Here is a 19945-nt window from a genome sequence, read left to right on the forward strand (position 1 = left end):
TTTATGGATTGATGTTGATCAAGCCTATTTGACATATTTCAAGCATAGAAGTAGACTTGATGGAATTGGTCCCTCATAATTGTCAATATATGATTATTAGACAAGGATAGTGATCTCAATTCATATGCCTTAGCTAAGAGTTCTTTTGCAATTCATATTCGAAAATCCAATTTCTAATTACTCGGTTCTTACTTTAGTTAATTTTAGTTGTTTAATTAGTTCTACAATAGAATTAGATTTATATATTATCTTGTTAGATTGCCATTTACTTAGATATTTCTTTAATTGTCTTGATTTAATTTCTTGGGATTTTAGTTTCCTATGTTAAGCTTTGCTAGTTTAAATCCATGCTTATGTCTTTCAATCCTGGATTTCTAACCAACTTTTATACACACTATTGTCCATTCTCTTGAGGACGACCCAAGAGTAATACTCTCGGTTAAATTTTATTAGGTTGAATTTGTGACAACCAAATTAAACTTTGATTGAGAACTAGTTGTCGGTTTAGAACTATACTTCGACGTGATTCTTATTGACAAATTCTAGACCGACGATCGCCCTCCATCAATTTACCGACGGATTTGCCAATAAATTTGTCGGGTAAAAAATTACCGTTATATTTAGTTTTTTAATGGTAAATAGTTGGTAATAATTGGAGGAAAAAATTTGGCGCGATCATTACCGACGGATAAATCCGCCAATAATTTGAATTAGTGCAATGCTGTGTTTTAGTCATTCACAAAGTGTTACCGCCAGATTTATCCGCTGGTAAATCTGACAGTAATCTTACCCTAAATTCGAATCGCGAACCATCTCCTCCCTCATTTTTGAACTTCTCTCTCTCTCTCTCTCTCTCCCTCCCTCCCTCCCTCCCTCCCCCTCTCTCTCTCTCTAAATCACCTCTGGCAGCCTCTCCACCAGCGTCAGCCACCACCAACAGCGTTAAAAGACTACGTGAACTCCTTTGCATTGCATTGGTCACTCTATCGCATGTGCTTTTGTCGCTCCCGTCACTGTTGTCGTTGCTACTCCTTATGTTGTAGGAGTTGCCTTCTTCCTCTCTCCAAGTATGTTGTCCTCTTTCTTTTTCTATTTTTTTCAATTTATTTAAAAAAAAAATTCTACTGCAGCCGTGCTGATTGGTTACCTTTGTCGTCTGTATTGCCACCACGCTAAAAGAGTCTTCTACACTGCCACTCCAAATAACTCACTAATTAATTTTGAGTAGTTAAATCTAAATCCTAATTTATCTAATTTTAATTTGTTGTGTATTAAAAAATTTATAATTAAAATGTTTATATTAGAAATTTAACTATGTTTCAGATTTAGTTCATCTATGTTTTTTAAATTGTTTAGCTAGTAAGCACTTATGAATACTCCCAGAATTAGATCATGGGGCAATCATGGTACAGAAATATCCATCATTAGCAAAGGTAACATTTTACTTAATTTATGGTAGTGAAAAATTTCAAGTAATAAAATTTTGATTATTAGGTTGCAACTCTAACTGGTCACGGTATGAGAGTGCTTTACCTTGTAATGTCTCCTTAATCCTGATGGTCAGATACCCTACATAATGTAATACTAATCCTTGAACTTTCAGGTCCCGATTAAAGATACAGATCTTTGATTGATTATGCCTATTTTACTTTAGTTCTTTCCTCTTTTACTTTCTTTTTATTTTTTGCTTATTTTTTGTTCATTTTTTTAGTTGTTTATGCCTATAAAATTAATGTTCATATCTTATTTTCAAAAAAAAAAAAAAAAAAAATCAAAGTCACATACAATGATACCAGACATTGACACAGTGAACATTGTCTCTAAATTTTATATTCCATTTTCGGTTCTTTTGGAATCTTAATGGGTTATTTTTTATTGAATATTTTCTATAAATTTTTAGTCATAATACCGTGGTCATTTGTTAGTGTTAGTGTGTTACTACAGGAATTATCTTAATTTCTCAAGGGTGTTATTGAAAAATGGTTATGAAACTTAATTTTATCTTAATGTCGTGGTCATTTGTTTGTAGATTATGGGGTTACTGTTGTATAGTGCAGTTGGTTATTATATTTTTTTTGTACTTTAATTTTATCTTTTTTACTTATTTATCTGGTTGGTATGAATTATTCTTTTGTTCTCTTCTACTTTAGAAAAAAGATGATGTGTGTAAATTTATAAAAAAAAAAAATTAAAATTTAAGTTTACGGCAAATTTACTGTAGGTTAAATCTGCCTGTAGTTATTAATTTAATTATTAGTAAATATTATATTACCGTCAGAAAAAATTCGACGGTAAAAATTATCGAAAAAAAAAATTCACTAGTAAATAATTACCGACAAAATTTATACCATCAGATTTATTCTGACAATAAATAAGTTATCGACAAAATTTTTAGATAAATTCACCAATAAATTCGATGATATCCAGTAAATTTTTGGTAGTGCATTCTCATCTTTAATATAATCTAATTTGACCAGAATTAATGCGAATTATAATTATAAATTTTAGTGTCCAATTTGAATTTATTGGAATTTCGAAGTTCAAATTGAGTTTAATATTAAATTTCAAGAACCAGATTGCATTGTGGAGCCTGAATTTCAAACAATTCTTCTAATTAAGTTTCATGTATTTTTGTTTTTAAGAGTTTCATTTTTTTTTTCTCTTATATTAATGGTTAGTTGTATAATGTTGGTTTCCAAAATTTTCTACTCTCCAAAAATATTGGGACTAGAAGTTTGGTGATCTCCATAAACACATTTATTTTTTCGAATGATTTTATCTTTAATATTCTTAAAGATTTTTAAATATACTCTCTAGCCCTCTCCTATCTAGATTTGTCCCTTGTTGCCTCTTAATCTAGTAAATCTACAATGGTGAGTTCCTCTTTCACTTTTTTCTCACATATAGGAATTCTAACCATTGGAGAAGAGAAGGAATGAGTTCCCGCACGGGTCTCAAGGTGAGGGAGTCCCTTTAAACAGGGACTCAAGTTAACCAATAATAACTTGCCATTTGGCAAATTATTTTAAAAAAAATAATAATATAAAATTTGAAATAATTAAATAATTATATTAAATAATAAAATAATAATTAAATTAGTAATAATTATAATAAAAATTATATTAAATAATTATATTTTTATTTAATTAATAATTTATATTAATTATTAAAAATAATTAATTAGATTAAATAATTACATTTTTATTTAATTAATGATTTATATTAATTATTTATATCATAATTAATATTAAATATTATTTATATTATTATATTAAATTATAATTAATTAAATTTACTTACATTAAAAAATAAATTTAATTTTTACACCTTACAAAATAATTCTTAGTTGAGTTAGTTATTTTTATTTTTAAAATTTAAAATGCTAACGATATTATTAAAATTAGCAATTGTAAACACAAAACTATAAGTTAGTGTAATCTCGAATTATATATTGTGTATTATTATTATATATGAATTTATTTAATATTAATATCTTTTAATAGTGAATTATTTTTAAATTTATAAATTTAAATAATATTATTAAAAAAATCAATTACATTAATTTTAAGTATTTTAATTAATTAATTAAATGGGACCACAGCAGGGACTAAAGTTAGTTCCTCCTAATAGAGAAGAGATAGATGCTTTAAGTTCCTATTTACTGTTTATGACGCAAAAGCTGATGTGGAATTATTTTTTATGACAGGTGGGCCATAAATAGAAACTAGATGAGTTCCCTACTGAAGATGGTCTTAGTCAGTTTATCTCTCTCGCATTGCCTTCCAAAATCACCATCCTCATCATCTTCATTTTTATCTCACCTCCCTCACTTCATCCCTCTTTCTTTCATCATACTTACAGATATATTATTTGTTGACTCTCTAAAACAATTTCTAAAAACATTTTTAGTCAAAAAATTTAATCCTCAATAAATTTTAATCATCAGATTAATTTTTAAACTTTTATTTTATTAGACAATTCAATCTTTAAGTCAAATTTTGATAAAAAAAAATAAACAAATCAGTCTATGTCATTATATATATATATATATATAAGAATTTTTAAAATTTTTAGTTTTGTTTTACATAGATGAATAATATAATGTGTGGATTGATTTATCTAACGAAATAAAAGTTTGATAACTGATTTGGCGATCAAAATTTATTACAAACTAAAGTGTCCGATTAAAAATGTTTTAAAGACTGATTTGGAATATTAAAATAATTGGTATTTTTAAAATATTATAGTATATACTGTTTTATTGTGTTTATATATAATTATATCAAACCAGATAAACGAATTTGTCTTATTTTATATTTATGTATCAAAGTCTTATGCCATAAATAAACCAACTTAGCTATAATCACTTTTTAGTGACAATTGGTATGGTATTCAAACTCGTGCACTTTTATAAGAGCGGCGAGCGCATTTTAACCATTTTAACAAAGGTGACGATATAAAACATTTTATTATTTAATATTATCAAAAAATAATATTCACTCTTCATTAAAAAACAATCCTCACTGTAATATAATAATCCTATCGTATCACTAGTAGTAGTGTTATTTGTGATGCTAGTCCCTTGTTTCCCTCATTCACTACTTTCATTTTTCTTTTTTTGTCCCGCGGATATATATTGGATTGATTTGATTCATCTGTTATTAGAAAGAAGTTGAAAAATAAAAGAAACCACATTAGAAAAAAAAAGAGTTCCTATAAAAAAGGATATCTATCTTACTATATTTGCGGTGGGCGTCGTAGAATCCCATTTTGAAAAAATTTACGAACAACTAAGGGTAAAATATTATTTTGATTTCTAACATTTTAAAAATTTTATTTTAGTCTAAAATTTTAAACATCTTAAATCAATCCAAAAAAAATTAAATAAGTTCAATATGGTTTTATCATTAAATTTGACACAAGCAGTTTATATATTGAAGAGTCAATAGCATTTAATTTTAATATGTAAGTAAAATCGATCTACCAATAATCATTAATATAAAAGTTTTTTCTTTAATTCTGAAATGTTGATGATTGATGTTAAGATTTAAAATTTTGTACAAAAAATAAAATTGAGAAGAAGAAGTGTTACAAAAAGGTTTTGGTTTTATTTTTCTAACACATGAAAGAAGATATAATTAACTAATAACGTTATTAATGTAGACGTCACTCATTTGATTAACTATTAATGTCAAATTTAACGATAGGACCATATTGAACCTATTTAAAATATTTTGGGACAGAAATAAAACTTTTAAAACTTTAGGGACCAAATTAAAATTTGACTCAAACGTTGAGGACCAAAATAGCACTTTACCCTACAACTAAATATCATACACAAATTTGATATAATGAAACGTATTTTTTTTAACAAAAATGTTATATATATACAAAAAATTAATTATCAAATCAATTATTATATATTTGGAGTAAATTTTTAAAGTCGTTTCTTGGATTCACAACTTTCACCATTTTAATCCTTCATATCCAAAATTTACTATACTGGATCAATCCCAAGATTTAGGTCTAGTACCATATTAGTTTTTGGATTTTTTTAGCACTGAGTCAACGAATGAAGTACTGAATTAGCTTTGACTTGTCGCGCTAGACACAAAATGATGTCATTTTGTTTTGGTGCTTAAACAAGACAAAAATAAGAAGATGAAGATCGAAGAATTTATACGATATATATGTACAAACCATTTTACCTCCTCTCATTCTCTAAAACGATCTTGTTTTGTCTTGTTTAAGCGCATAAATGAAACGACGTCATTTAACCATATGTCTAGCATGACAAATTAGAGTTAACTCAATATTTCATCATTTGTTGACTCAACGTTGAAAAGAATTCAGAGACTTAATACTTAGAGCTAAATCTCGAAGATCAGTATAGTAAATTTTAAATATGAAAGACTAAAATAATGAAAGTCATAAATTTAAAAACCACCATAAAAAATTAGTCATGTATTTATGTATATTTATACAAATCGATTTATAATTTTTTTAGTTAAATAATCAACTACTAAAATAATTAAAATCTAACATAATCAAACTTATCATAATAGAATAATTAAATTTATTTACAGTAGTATAATATTTTTCATGAAAAAGGAGCATCTAAACTAATAAACAACAATAAAAATATTAAAAAAAAAACTAAAATCGGAACTTGCATTGTGAATAAATTTTAATTATTAATTTTGCAAGACAAAGGAAATGGATAAGTAAATTAACAGCTTTTATTTGCTGCAGATAGAAAGAAAAACAGAAAACCCATTATACTTTTTGTTTTGCTTTTTTCTTTTTTTGTGTTATTTTAACGTTTTCAGTTTTATAGAGAGAGAGTTGATATGAATTATCATTAACAAAAAAGTACAAATAATAATAAGTTCGTTCCTTAGTTAAGCATCAGAATCATCACCAATGTCTAGATCTTATTTGTTCGCCAACAATCTTCCTTTTCCAAATTTGAAAACGGTTTGTCTTTTCCTTTTTGTCATATTATTAGTTCTGAGAAAAAAAAAAAGCGAAGTTGAATTCATATGTAGAAAAGTTATTATCATTACTTTCAATTCTTCTTCTTGAGTTATTTTGTAAAAAACATAACCATTATTTTCAATCATTTCCGTTTATTTTCTTCTAAATAAGACTTTCCGTTCCTCTTTTTGTTCATCGTTTGGTTTTCTTTTCCCTCAATGCATGCCTCAAAATCATATATTTCCTCCTACCCGTCTCAAAATGTGCACCTTAATTTCACGCATTGCTAATTTGTAATTTCTAACCTCTTTTTTTTTAGGGTTCGACCTTATTCATTAATTTTCTTTGTTCATCATGGCTCATATCTAAAAGCTTTGGATTCTACAAATTTTATGTTCTAGGTTAACAATGCTCAAGCAATTTCTTAGCAAGAAGTCTCAAAAATCGCTAAAATATGATTCGGACAAGTCGAGTCGAAGCGACTCTTCACCTTCCACCATTGATTCGTCACGCGCCCTTATTAGAACGGGCTGTTGGTCGCACATTGATGAAGATTCTTCCTTAGCACAAGCTAGCACCACAAAAGAATCTTCAGTTCCATTATTTCTTTTGATGAATATGACAGTTGGGATTACTCAACCTTCCATGCCATTCAAGGATGTTCCCAATAATGATGAAAAGTTGAATCTATTCATGAGTAAGTTGAGCCTTTGCTGTGTCACATTTGATTTTACAAACCCTAATTGCAACAAAGACATAATGATGCAAAGAGATCTAAAGAGGAGAATTTTGATTGAACTTGTTGATTTTGTGGCCTCTTGGTATGATGGTAATAACAAGTTTAATGAAACTACCATCCTTGCCATGCGTGGGATGTTTACCATAAACCTATTTAGGGTTTTTCCACCGAATTATAGTGATGATGGCGAACCTAGATTCGACTCGGCCTGGCCTCATCTTCAATTTGTTTACGAGTTATTGCTTAAATTCATCACTTCACCGGGTCTAGATGTAAAAATTGCGAAGAAATACATCGATTATTCATTTATATTGAAGTTGCTCGATTTATTCGAATCCGGGGATCCAAGAGAAAGAGATTGCTTGAAGACAATTCTACATAGGCTCTATGGGAAATTCACAATGCATAGATCATATATTCGAAAATCAGTTAACAACATATTCTACAGTTTTGTGTATGAGAATGAGAAACACCGTGGGTTTGGTGAGTTGTTAGAGTTTTATGGAAGTGTGATTAGTGGGTTCACTTTGCCATTAAAGGAGGAACACAAGATATTTTTGTGGAGAGTTTTGATCCCATTGCATAAGCCAAAATCTTTGGGAGTGTATTTTCAGCAATTATCATATTGTATAATGCTATTTATAGAGAAAGAGCAAAAGTTATCAAGCATTGTGATAAGGGGTTTGTTAAAATATTGGCCAATAACAAATAGCCAAAAGGAGGTGTTGTTCTTGGGTGAAATTGAAGAAATTTTGGAATCAATTCATATGGTAGAGTTCCAAAGGATCATGGTCCCATTGTTTTGGCGAATTGGGTGTTGCATTAATAGCTCACACTCTCAGGTAAATCTTTTATACTTTATTTATCCATAGTTGAATAAATTTAATGTTGATATATTAGCAGTATAAAATAGTTTTATACGTATATTTAATTACATAACATCATGTTAGTAAAAATAATTATTTTTTATATTGACTGTATGAATAGTTGTAAAAAAAACAAATATAATTAGATGAATGTGTAAAGACGTTCTACAGTATTAACGCATCTATCAAAATTAAACTCTTATTCCATAAATATAATAGAAACTAAATATTTGCATAACATTTTTGGAAAAAAATGCCTTTATGGTCATGTTGTATAACTTATAACATGGTGCTCTACATATGTCATTATTGTCATGCTTTGCCAATTTGATTTTCAAAAATATTTCGTATATAAAAAACTAGTTGTCGCATATTTATGCATGTTTTATAGATATTATTTGAATTTAGTTTTAACGTACTACTAGTATAAAATAATTTAATTTTATACATATATTTAATCATATAATATTATATCAAAAAAAAAAATTTATATTAATTGTGTAAATAGTCATCCAAAAGAATAAATATAATTAAATATATATATAAAACGTTTTACATTATCAATGTATCAAAATTAAACTTATATTATTTTACATATTTGAAATGAGGTAAAATGGAGTTTGATTCTTGAAATTCTCAGTTTTGGTTCACTTTTAAAAATGACCAAATTGATTCTTAAATTTACAAATCATGAATATCGTTTTTTTCCTAATTCATCTGTCGCTAAATATGACGCTAATATGAATCGTTAAAATGCTAATGTGGCACCTGCAACACTAAGGTGACATAGTTAAAACTTCAGTATGATTAAATAAGTGTCTTAGATTGGTAAATTAAACTATTTTAGTTAATTGATTTTATATTGATATAGACATTAAAATGAGCTCAATTAACTAATTTAAAATACTTATTTGATTATACTGAAATCTTAGCCAAATTATCTTACTGTTAGGATGCTACACTGACACTATAACGCTTCAACAGTAGTTGAATTAGGGACAAACAAAAATTTATAATTTGTAAATTTATGGATCAGTTTGGTTATTTTCAAAAGTTAATGACTATTTATTAACGAGAGCTGCCCATATATCCATTGTTCATATTGTTTAATATTTTCATTCTTTATCTATACTTTTTCGATTATTAAACATTGATGGATTATTTCAGGTAGCTGAAAAGAGTCTTTTGTTATGGAACAATGAGCGCATTGCGAATTTAATTGCTCAAAACTGCCAAACAATCCTACCTATCATATTTCCAGCTTTAGAGAGAAATATTAAAAGCCACTGGAACTCAGAAGTTGTGACTTTAACTCATAACATTAGAAAGACTTTCTTGGACATGGATAAGAAGTTGTTCCTTTCTTGTCATTCTCGACTCAAGGAGCAAAAGGTCATTTTGAACTTAGAAGCTGAGAAGCGAAAGGAAGCTTGGAAACGACTAGACCATGTAGCTAGTCTCAAGCATCCTCTCATTGGAAATAATAATCATAATAATTCTACTATTTCTTCATTTTCTCCTTCTAAGACCTCATGATCATGGATTTCCCTCCATTTATATGGTGTAAAAAGCATTTACAAATATGAATGGTTGTTATATTGAGATTGGCTTTTGTTTTTCTCATCTTGTGTTTTTTTTTTTATGATGTTTCCAAGCTTAAGCAAGTCAATATGTTAGAAATTCGGAATGTTAATAGATTGGATAGAGTAAGGTTTAAGTTTTATTTTAATTTTATTTGCAGGTGTAAAATATTTTTTAAGTTCGGAGTTATTTTATCCGGGAATTTAAAACTCCTTCACTCGTCAAATTCTATTCGCATTAATCATTTTCGATTCGATCCAATTCTTGTAATCTGTCTAACTCTTAAGAAAAAAGTAAATTTATTATTCTAAAGCAAACGAACATTTAGTTCTTTAAAATTTTATATATAAATATAATAGTAATTAAATATTATTTTTATATATTTAATAACATACATGTTTAGTTGCCAATAAGGTATAGCTCAAATAGTATAGTCTTCTCGTACTCACCTAAAGGTTGCGGACTGACCAACGACAAACCAAACACACATATATTACAGAATTTTAAAGTTTCTTTGCTTTGTATTTATATTTTTTGTATACAATCCTAAAAGTAAAAGTCACTAGAATACTGAAACAATGAAATCCTTTTCTGTCTTTTTGGTTAAATACTTTCATTAGGTAGAAACATGATATAAAAATTGTTGATTTTAGCAACAAATCTAATATATATATATTTGCAGATCTCATTGATTTTCAATAATTATGTTATGAAGTTTGAACAATGTTAAATAATAATATCCAGCAGTTACATATGTGGACTTCTTTCAAAGCTTGCATCATGCTGCTTTCTCTATTATTTCTTCCACTGAGGAATCCTTTGAACAACAACCTGAAACCCATCACATTATCATCATCGTCATCCGTTTTTTTTATGACCATTTACGCAGTCAAGGTAAAAAATAGTTATTTTTATCGATATGTCATTGTGTAATTAGAAATTTATGTAAAACTATTTTGCAGTGACAGTGGATCAAAATTAAATTCATATATATATATATATACCTTCCCAGAGTTTTCCTTGTTTCCAACAATAGTTTGACAAGCTAGCCTCCAAGATTCAGGTTTCTGTAAAGAAACACCAAAAATCAAATGATTAGCACGTAATTTCAGGTTTTATAAATAGTGAAAAATAATCAAACAAAAATTAGTTTAGCTGGATTGAACTGTGTGTAAATCATTCAACAACAAGTCTCTGATTGATCATATCATCTATTGGATAGAAGTAAACTTATTAAAATAAAAATAAGGAAATATATATTTTTTAAATTCATTTGATTTGAAATGGATTGAGATGAATTATTGTGTATGTAATAACTTATATAAAATAAAAATAGGAAAGTATGAGGAGCAAATGGAATATTTGTAAAATGTGTACAATAGAAGTTTAGGGAGTATTAGAGATATAATTATTAGTGTTACCTTTTTGCACATTATCTCAGTAAGTGATTATGTACCATTAGTGTTACTTTTTGAGAAGATGTTTATTATTCCTAGTACTCGGATGGTTATTCTAGATAGTATGGGGATGTTCATTTTGTAACTCAATAACTCATTGTACACATTGTACAAATAGTCTATTGTCTTTCTAGCGAGATCAAAAAAAAATTGATTTGATTGATTTACTTATATAATAATTTGATTTTATATTTTTATTTTTTATTTATTACACAATCTTTTACCACTACCAATAACTGCTGTCACTGGAGACTAGACTATTGTTGTTGGTGGCAGCTGGCAGGACCACCACCTCTTCCATCTCCAAACTTTTTTTTTCTTTTATATTAATACTTATAGAGTAAAAAAATGATTTTTTTTATATTTTTAACACACTAAATTATTTTAATTTTAACAAAAATTTATAAAAAAATTGATAAGATTTGAGATAAGTAATAAAGTAAATTAACAAGATTAACAAATCAATTTAATTCTTCTAAGTAAAAAAATTTTGATTTATAAAATAAATCAATTACAATTTTATTGCATTCCATACACACCTTAATTAAGGGATAGAATACATGCCTTCTTAAGATATCGAAGCTCAGTATTTGTTCTCTCATTTAAAAGATCCTTTCCTTCAAGTATCTGCAACACACCAATAAACAAATAAATAATTGCAATTAAAGAATGAATAAATGTGGAGAGAAAAGTTTAATGCTGGCCTCCCATGTACTTTTTCATCCCTTTCTCTCTGTTTTCTCTTGTAAACTAAATATCACTTCTTTTTCTATCCATTTTTCATTTTTTAGTTTCATCTTTCATTATGCTTCCATATTCTCTCCAACCAAACAATAGTCCTAAAAGTAAAAAAAGAAATCTCGTAGTAGGTCATTTATGGAGGATTTTTTTTTCAAGATATTCTTCATTTATTGAGGAACTAAAATATTTTTACTGATATTTCTAATTCCGAATGTATATAAGCTTCAAACATTGTTATGCATAGTGGAAAGAATTTCATATATTTGTTCATATTTGGGTTAGAGATGAGCTATTTGTCATAGTATATAGTCTGTTTAGCTTGGAATTATGGATTTAAAGAGATTATTTGTGAGACGAATTGCATTGATAAACTATTTAGATGTTCATCTTGATTTCACGGTCAAGATTCAAGAACTGTGTAACAGGTCTTAGACTGTGAATTTGGCTCTAATCCAAATAACTGCGAATGCGGCGGTGGATTACATGGCAAAAACTGCCGGTGTGTTGCAATATTTTTTTATGAAGAGTAGTTGTTGTCCTAGTAGAATTTGATTGAGTTTTTAGCAGAGAATATGTCTCTTTCCTCTTAATTTGTTTTTTTTTTTTTTGTGTTTCTTTTATTCTTAGTCACAAAAAAATATATTTGGGTTAGGACCGACCCAATTTAAATTTAATTTGATCAAGTAGTCACTCCTCAGATTGAGCTGTTGCTCTACAAATTGGTCTAACATTGGTGAGTCCATAATTTCCGGCTTCATTTATACAGGTCGAACCGACTAGAATATAGGATCTATTACCTCTATCTGACTCAATTTGAGAAGCAAGTTAGATGTTTTTCACAATTTTAATTTTTTTTTTTATCAAAGATAGAGAGATTAGAACCCGCAATCTCTAAATGAGTATGAAGAGACTATGCTATTTAATTATTACCTAATTACTTTAATATGAATATAATTGTGTAACTTTTCACTTTGTAAAAGAAAATCAAATAACCACTTATGATTATTTAAAGTCATCTCTAAAAAATGATTCAGTGTAAATATAATACCCACAACTTAATTGGCCCTAGAATCACTCACTCATATAAAAGACACTATCATATTTTTATCTCTCAAACTCACTAACACATAAAGCAAATGAGAGAATTTCAAAACATACTCATTTCATTATGGAACACACAAAATACACAAGACATATGTGCCTTTATATAGGCAATGCTTCCTACTAAATAATAATTTATGAATCACAAATCAATTTTGTAATGACCACTATTTTATGAGTTGGCTTCAATGAATCTTCTTTCAACTTGCATTCATGTTGTTTCCATAATCTTCTAATTTCAATTCAAATTGATTTTGGATTTCTTCAATGTTGTAGAATGTTGTAGTTGTGCTATTTTCTTGAATGTTCTTAGAAAATCTTCAAGCTTCCAATATTAGCTTCTAGCAATATCTAGCCAATTGATGATTATTATATTCAACTCAAACTTTACTTCTTCAATTCTTTAACCATGCTTCATGAAAATTCTAATCCATGCAAGTTGATAGATAGCACAAGAAGTTTGTAGAATCTTGGTGATGAACCATGAACTTGTAACCACTTTGAATTCAAATTGAATTTTGCCTTTGACTTTTCTAAACTTTTGTTACTTGCATACCTCTTGATTTAATTTTCTAACATTGCCTCCCTTAAATCAAGCTTGTAGAATTAATCATTCCAAGCATCTTCTTCAACTTGTAAAATAACTCAGTCTTCAATGGCTTTGTAAATATATCTGCAACTTGTTCTTCAGTTGGACAGTACTCGATCACAACTTCTTTTTCATTCACCAACTCTCTGATTTTGTGAATCCGAATATCAATATGCTTCGATGTTCCATGAAATACTGAATTTTTGCAAAGTGCAATAGCTGACTTGTTATCACAAAATATTGTTGTTGGAGTATTTTGTTTCTCGTTCAATTCCTCAAGAATTCTTCTTAGCCAAACTGCTTGTGTTGCACAACTTGCTACTGCTATATATTCTGCTTCTGCTGTAGATAGTGCTACTACTGGTTGTTTTTTTTACGACCATAAAATTGCACCAGAACCAAGATGAAATACAAACCCTGAAGTACTTTTTCTTGTTTCTATATCTCCGGCCCAATCACTATCAGTGTAGCCAATAAGGTTTACTTCATTAGTATTTTCATAATAAATTCCATCATTTAAAGTACCTTTGATATATCGAAGAATTCTCTTTGCCGCTTGCAAATGGTTGGTACAAGGCTCCTCCATAAATCTGCTAAGCAAACCAACTCCAAACACAATATCTGGTCTAGTCGCAGTTAAGTACCTCAGACTTCCAATCAAGCTTTTGTAGTATGTGGGATTTACTGCTCCTCCTTTATCTTCTCTCAACAATTTGAACTTCTCTTCGACTGGAGTAGAAACTGGTTTTGAGTGCTCCATCTGAAATTTCTTCAAAATATCATTTGCATATTTCTTCTGAGAAATGAAAATACCATCATCTCTTTGAACCACTTCAATGCCAAGAAAATAAGACATCAAGCCCATATCCGTCATTTCAAAGTGCTTTATCATAGCCTCCCTGAATTCTGTAATTATCTTCAAATTGTTGCCAGTAAAGATCAAATCGTCAACATAAAGACACACGATCAAGATATCTCCAGGTTCAATGAACTTGATATAAAGAGTATGTTCAAATGGACATCTTTTGAAACCATTTTGAGTGAAATAAGAATCAATCTTCTTGTACCACGCTCTTAGTGCTTGTTTTAACCCGTACAAAGCTTTCTTTAACTTGTAAACTTTATCTTCTTTTCCAAGAACTTCATATCCTGCAGGTTGCTCAACATACACTTCTTTTTCTAAAGTGCCATTTAGAAATGCAGACTTAACATCCATTTGATGTATCTTCCATTTATTTTGAGCCGAGAGTGAAATAATCATACGAATAGTGTCTAATCTAGCAACAGGAGCAAATACTTCAAAGTAGTCGATACCTGATTTTTGTTTGTATCCTTTTGCAACTAATCTTGCTTTGAAACGATCAACTTCACCACTGGGTTTGTACTTAGTCTTGTAAACCCACTTTACTCCAATTGGCTTCTTATCTGCTGGTAAATCTGTCAGCTCCCATGTGTCATTTTTCTCAATGGCATGAATTTCTTCATCCATTGCTTTCTTCCAATTATTGTTTTTAGAGGCTTTTTCAAAGTTCAATGGTTCACAATCTGAAAATAGAGCAAAATTTATGATTTCTTCATCGGACGGATCGTTGTCATTGCCAACTTCATAATCTGCTAATCTAGCAGGTAGTCTCCGTTCTCTTTGCGATCTTCTAGATGATTCTGGTTGTTCAGTTGTGTCAGGTTGTCTTTCTTCTACTTCGTCACATGTATTTGGAATTATAGTCAGCTGCTTTTCTGTCTTTGTGTTCCAGTTCCACATGTCTTTCTCGTCGAACGTCACGTCTCTGCTGATGATTACTTTCTTTGTTTCTGGATTGTACAACTTGTATGCTTTTGAGTCTGTGCTATAGCCAATAAAGATACACTTCTCGCCTTTGTCATCTAACTTCTTCCTTAATTGATCTGGTACATGGGCATAAGCGATACACCCAAATACTCTGAAATGATGGATGGAAGGCCGCTTTCCACTCCAAGCTTCCTCTGGAGTTTTATCACGAACACTCTTTGTTGGACACCTGTTTAAAATATGAACTGCTGTTGCAACTGCTTCTGCCCAAAACTCTTTAGGCATTTGTTTTGACTTGAGCATGCATCTGACCATATCCATGATGGTTCTGTTCTTTCTTTCAGCAACTCCATTTTGTTGAGGAGTGTATATAGTTGTTAGTTGATGCTGAATCCCGTGTTGCTTAAAGTATTCTGAACATGCAAGATATTCTGTTCCTCTGTCTGTTCTGAGAATTTTGATTTTATAGCCACTTTGTTTTTCGACAAACGCCTTGAATGTCTTAAAGACATCACATGCTTTTGATTTCTGCTTCAGAAAGTATACCCATGTATATCTACTAAAGTCATCAATAAAAGTGATAAAGTATCTGCTACCACCATTACTTGGAATTTCTACAGAACAGAGATCTGAATGCACAATTTCAAGTAATCTTCTAGCTCTCCAAGACTTTCCTGTAGGGAATGGATCTCTGTGCTTCTTTTTCAGTTGACAAATCTCACAAATATAATTGGGAATATGAATCCGTGGTAGACCAGAAACAAGTCCTTTTCTTGACAAGTAGTTTAGGCCAGAAAAATGAAAATGCCCAAACCGCATATGCCACAACCAATTATCATCAAGTATCATAGAATTCATGCAAGAGGGATTAACATGTTGAATTTTTAATGAAAATATTCTGTTTGAAGTCATCTTTACTTTATCTATGAACCTTCCGTTGTTGTCAAACACAGTGCAATAACCATGATAAGTTATCATCTTATATCCCTTCTCAGTTAATTGCCCCATACTCAGTAAATTGTAATCAAGTTCAAGAGCATAAAAAACATCAGAAATATAACTCAGAGAACCATCCTTCAATCTAATTGGTATGTGCCCTTTTCCTTCAATAGGGATCTTTGTACTATTACCAAACTTCAATAATAGTTTAACTGAATCATCTAGAGAAGAAAATAACTCCTTTCTACCAGACATATGATTACTGCAAGCATTATCCAAGTACCATATATTTTCATCTTCAGCACATGAATTACTTGTAAAAAATAAAGTTTGAGTACCCGGATTATCATCAGTATTTTGATGCTGATTTTCTGCAACGTGTGCTTGATTGTTATTCACCATTTTGAATCTGCAATCTGCTGCTTTGTGTCCATACTTTCCACAATGAAAGCAGTTGAAATTGGTTCTTTCTTGATAAAAATTGCCTCGACTTCTTCCTCGGTTGACAGGCCTAAAATTCGTTCCACCTCTTCCTTGATTAGGTGGTGTAAAGTTATTGTAACTTCCTTGGTTGTAATTGCCACGACCTCTACCTCTGAAACTTCCTCTGCCTCTACTTTGAAAATTAAAACCACGACCTCGTCCTTCTTGTGTACGGCTTGATTCTGCAACGTTGTTGAAATTCACTCGGCTTTTCAGGGCTTTCTCGGTTGATTTTTCTGACTTCTCCAGTATTCTACTGATGTGGCTTTCCATGGTTCCTTGCAATTCTGCAATCGTCATAGTATTCATATCGTGGGACTCTAGTATCGTAGTCACCACATGGTCATACTTCATTGGCATGGTGCGAAGAATTTTCTCCACTACTTTGCTATCGGGCATATCTTCTCCATAGACTCTCATCTTATTGACAAGATCTGTAATACGAGTAAAATATTGCTCAACAGTTTCTGAGCTCGACATCTCATACCTTTTATATTCTCTTCTCAAAGACTGTAGCTTTGCTTTTTGAGCTTTATCTACGCCTTTGTATGACAGCTTCAACGTGTTCCATGCTTCCTTTGCACTTTTGGCATTTGCTATTTTGCCAAACACCGTATAATCCACTCCTTGATGAATTTGAGATATCGCCAATTGATCTCTCCTTTGTTGGGTAGCATCTGCTCCTTCTTGCAAACCCGGTTCAATGAAATTCCACAGGTTCTGGGCCTTCAAATGGGTAGACATCAAAGTCTCTCAATAACTATAATCAAGTTTCCCATCTAACTTGGGACCGGACCACACAATATTGAAAGTGTTTGCCATACCGACTCTATGAATAAACAACTATGTGAGAACTCTCTCAAACCTTACAAACTCTCAAACACCAGGCGCTGAATTAACCAGCTTTGATACCAAATGTAAATATAATACCCACAACTTAATTGGCCCTAGAATCACTCACTTATATAAAAGACACTATCATTCAGTCTTATTATACACTTTATAAATATTTTTTTTCAATTCAACTCACATTTAATCTACTAAAATTCTTATTAACTTAAATATTAGAATTTTTGTAGATATTTTCAGTGTTTAGGTAAAAACGTCGACAACACTTATAAGGTATTTAAACCTTACCTCTAGACCCAAAACCACCCTCCAGATAACATAATTGTTACTTAATAGAAGAATACTTTTGGGGCAAAACATTATATATGTATGTGTGTGAGGGAGAGAATTTCAAAGTCTCAAATTATAGTTTTAAAAGTTTAGTAAATAACTGACATATGAACCAATGATGGAAGGTAAATTGTTTTTTACCCAAATTTTATTTGAGAAATGTGTGAGCTTCCATGGAAGTTAAATGTTGAGTAAATTATCATTTGGGCCTTGAAAAATTCATGCTTTGAGTTCTTGAGTCTTGACCCTCTCAACAATTATCTTAATCTAACAAAACATACCAAATATGAAGAGATATGCTCTAACAAGGTTTTTTAGAAATTATTAGATTTTGATGTGGTATATTTTAAATATATTTTTATATTCTAAACTGATAATTTTATGACAACTAAATTCTGTTTTATCATTTCTTTATATACAAATGACAAACAAATTTTAAAAAAAAATATATGAAAAGGGTGTTTTGCCTTAGTTTTTTAAAATGACTTTTAAATAATTATACAAATATTTTCACAAAAATTAACTCGTTTTCTATTATTTATAAAAACAAAATGAGCAAATGGTATATTCTATCAAGTTGATCATCATTGAAAGACAAAAATGGTATTTCTTTCTTTTAAAACTCATTTAGAAAAAAAATGATCTTTTTAAAACCCAATAAAATAGTACTTTATATAGTCTATAAAGCTGCATTTATTGACACGAAACATTAAGACAGAAATACAAAGACACTAAATCATATTTAATAGATAAGATATGAATAAAGATATTAACAAAAAACATAATTTATTATTTTTTATTATTTTTATTAATTTTTTATAATATATTCTTTTATTATTAATCTTTTTATTATAAAAATAAAAATAAATTAAATTTTTATAATCTATTATAATTTATTATTAAACAAAATATAAAAATATTAAATTTTATATCTCATTTTTTATGTATTCTTTTAAATATTTTATATTATTTTATTTCAAAACTAAACGCAATCTAAATGTCTTAATTACCTCTACTATGCAAGTTCCACAGCTGCCACCTCCTCCGCAATTCATCACCTTGCCCTGTTGAAACGGTGCTCAAAAGTCAAAAGTCAAAATCATATTGCATTGTAAACATTAATAATAGACATGAACTCATTTACAGTATTACTTTTATGTAAAATTAATAATTAAATTTATATAAATTTTTATCATAAAAATAATATTAATAAGGCGGTATTATTTTAGCAGGTGCATGTGGTTAATTTTAGAAAGCGTATATGTATATATGTATGCGGTCTAAAATAATCGAAATTCATAGAAGAAGAAGGGTAAATTATGAAAGGAAGGAAACGTTACACGTACATAGGTGGCATAAAGCTCAATCTTATTATCCAACATTATGTTCCTCAACAGCTTCTCTCCACTTATTTCTTTTGCTTTATCCACAGGGTACGATCCATCACTTGAAGCCTTCGGCTGATGAATAATACATTAACAATAATTCCAATCATATTATTTTTATTTCTTCTACTTTAAATTATCTTATAAATATTCACAATTCATACACTACTACATAATTGTTCAATTAACAAACTTTTCATCACCTTATTTTTATCCAAAATAAATGTATAGATATATGGCACTAATAATAAAAACAACATACCCCAATGAATTCAAGCTCTATTTCAGGCTTTGCGGGAGGAGATTCCGGCGGGTTCACGGCAGCAAAAGGGGCTGAGATGGGTTGTCGCCGGCGGGAGAAGTAGCTGTTGGAGGGGAGTGAAATGGGAGTGAATATATTCATGGAAGCCATTAATTATTGTCTCTCCCACAACCCTTTTTATTCACTTAGCTTGTTGAATCTTTTGTGATGATAATAATAATAATAATAATAGCTAGACATGTACGTGTATTTTAATTAGAACATAGTCTCTTATCCCGTTTTTTATTTGCAACTCTGGAATACTCACTCGTGAGTCGTGACTACTAGAAGAGATTAAGAAAATATATTAGATCATCC

The 19945-nt window shown here is 29.6% G+C and overlaps 2 protein-coding genes across 2 annotated transcripts; one reads left to right on the forward strand and one right to left on the reverse strand.

The window, feature by feature from the left end:
* The first annotated feature begins 6877 nt into the window (after nucleotides 1–6877).
* On the forward strand, nucleotides 6878–9889 carry LOC112754141 (serine/threonine protein phosphatase 2A 57 kDa regulatory subunit B' kappa isoform-like). The gene is made up of 2 exons (XM_025801727.3): nucleotides 6878–8058; nucleotides 9250–9889. The coding sequence occupies exons 1-2, from the start codon at nucleotides 6886–6888 to the stop codon at nucleotides 9616–9618; spliced, it is 1542 nt and encodes a 513-aa protein (XP_025657512.1). The 5' UTR covers nucleotides 6878–6885; the 3' UTR covers nucleotides 9619–9889.
* A 3109-nt stretch (nucleotides 9890–12998) lies between these two features.
* Nucleotides 12999–19945, reverse strand: LOC112755514 (retrovirus-related Pol polyprotein from transposon TNT 1-94). The gene is made up of 4 exons (XM_072221423.1): nucleotides 19589–19945; nucleotides 19288–19401; nucleotides 18952–19005; nucleotides 12999–17488 (listed from the first exon to the last, which is right to left on the reverse strand). Exons 1-4 carry the CDS (start codon nucleotides 19736–19738, stop codon nucleotides 13925–13927), a joined length of 3882 nt encoding a protein of 1293 aa, XP_072077524.1. The 5' UTR covers nucleotides 19739–19945; the 3' UTR covers nucleotides 12999–13924.

The sequence above is a fragment of the Arachis hypogaea genome, chromosome 16 (assembly GCF_003086295.3).
Source record: "Arachis hypogaea cultivar Tifrunner chromosome 16, arahy.Tifrunner.gnm2.J5K5, whole genome shotgun sequence".
Lineage (NCBI taxonomy): Eukaryota > Viridiplantae > Streptophyta > Magnoliopsida > Fabales > Fabaceae > Arachis > Arachis hypogaea.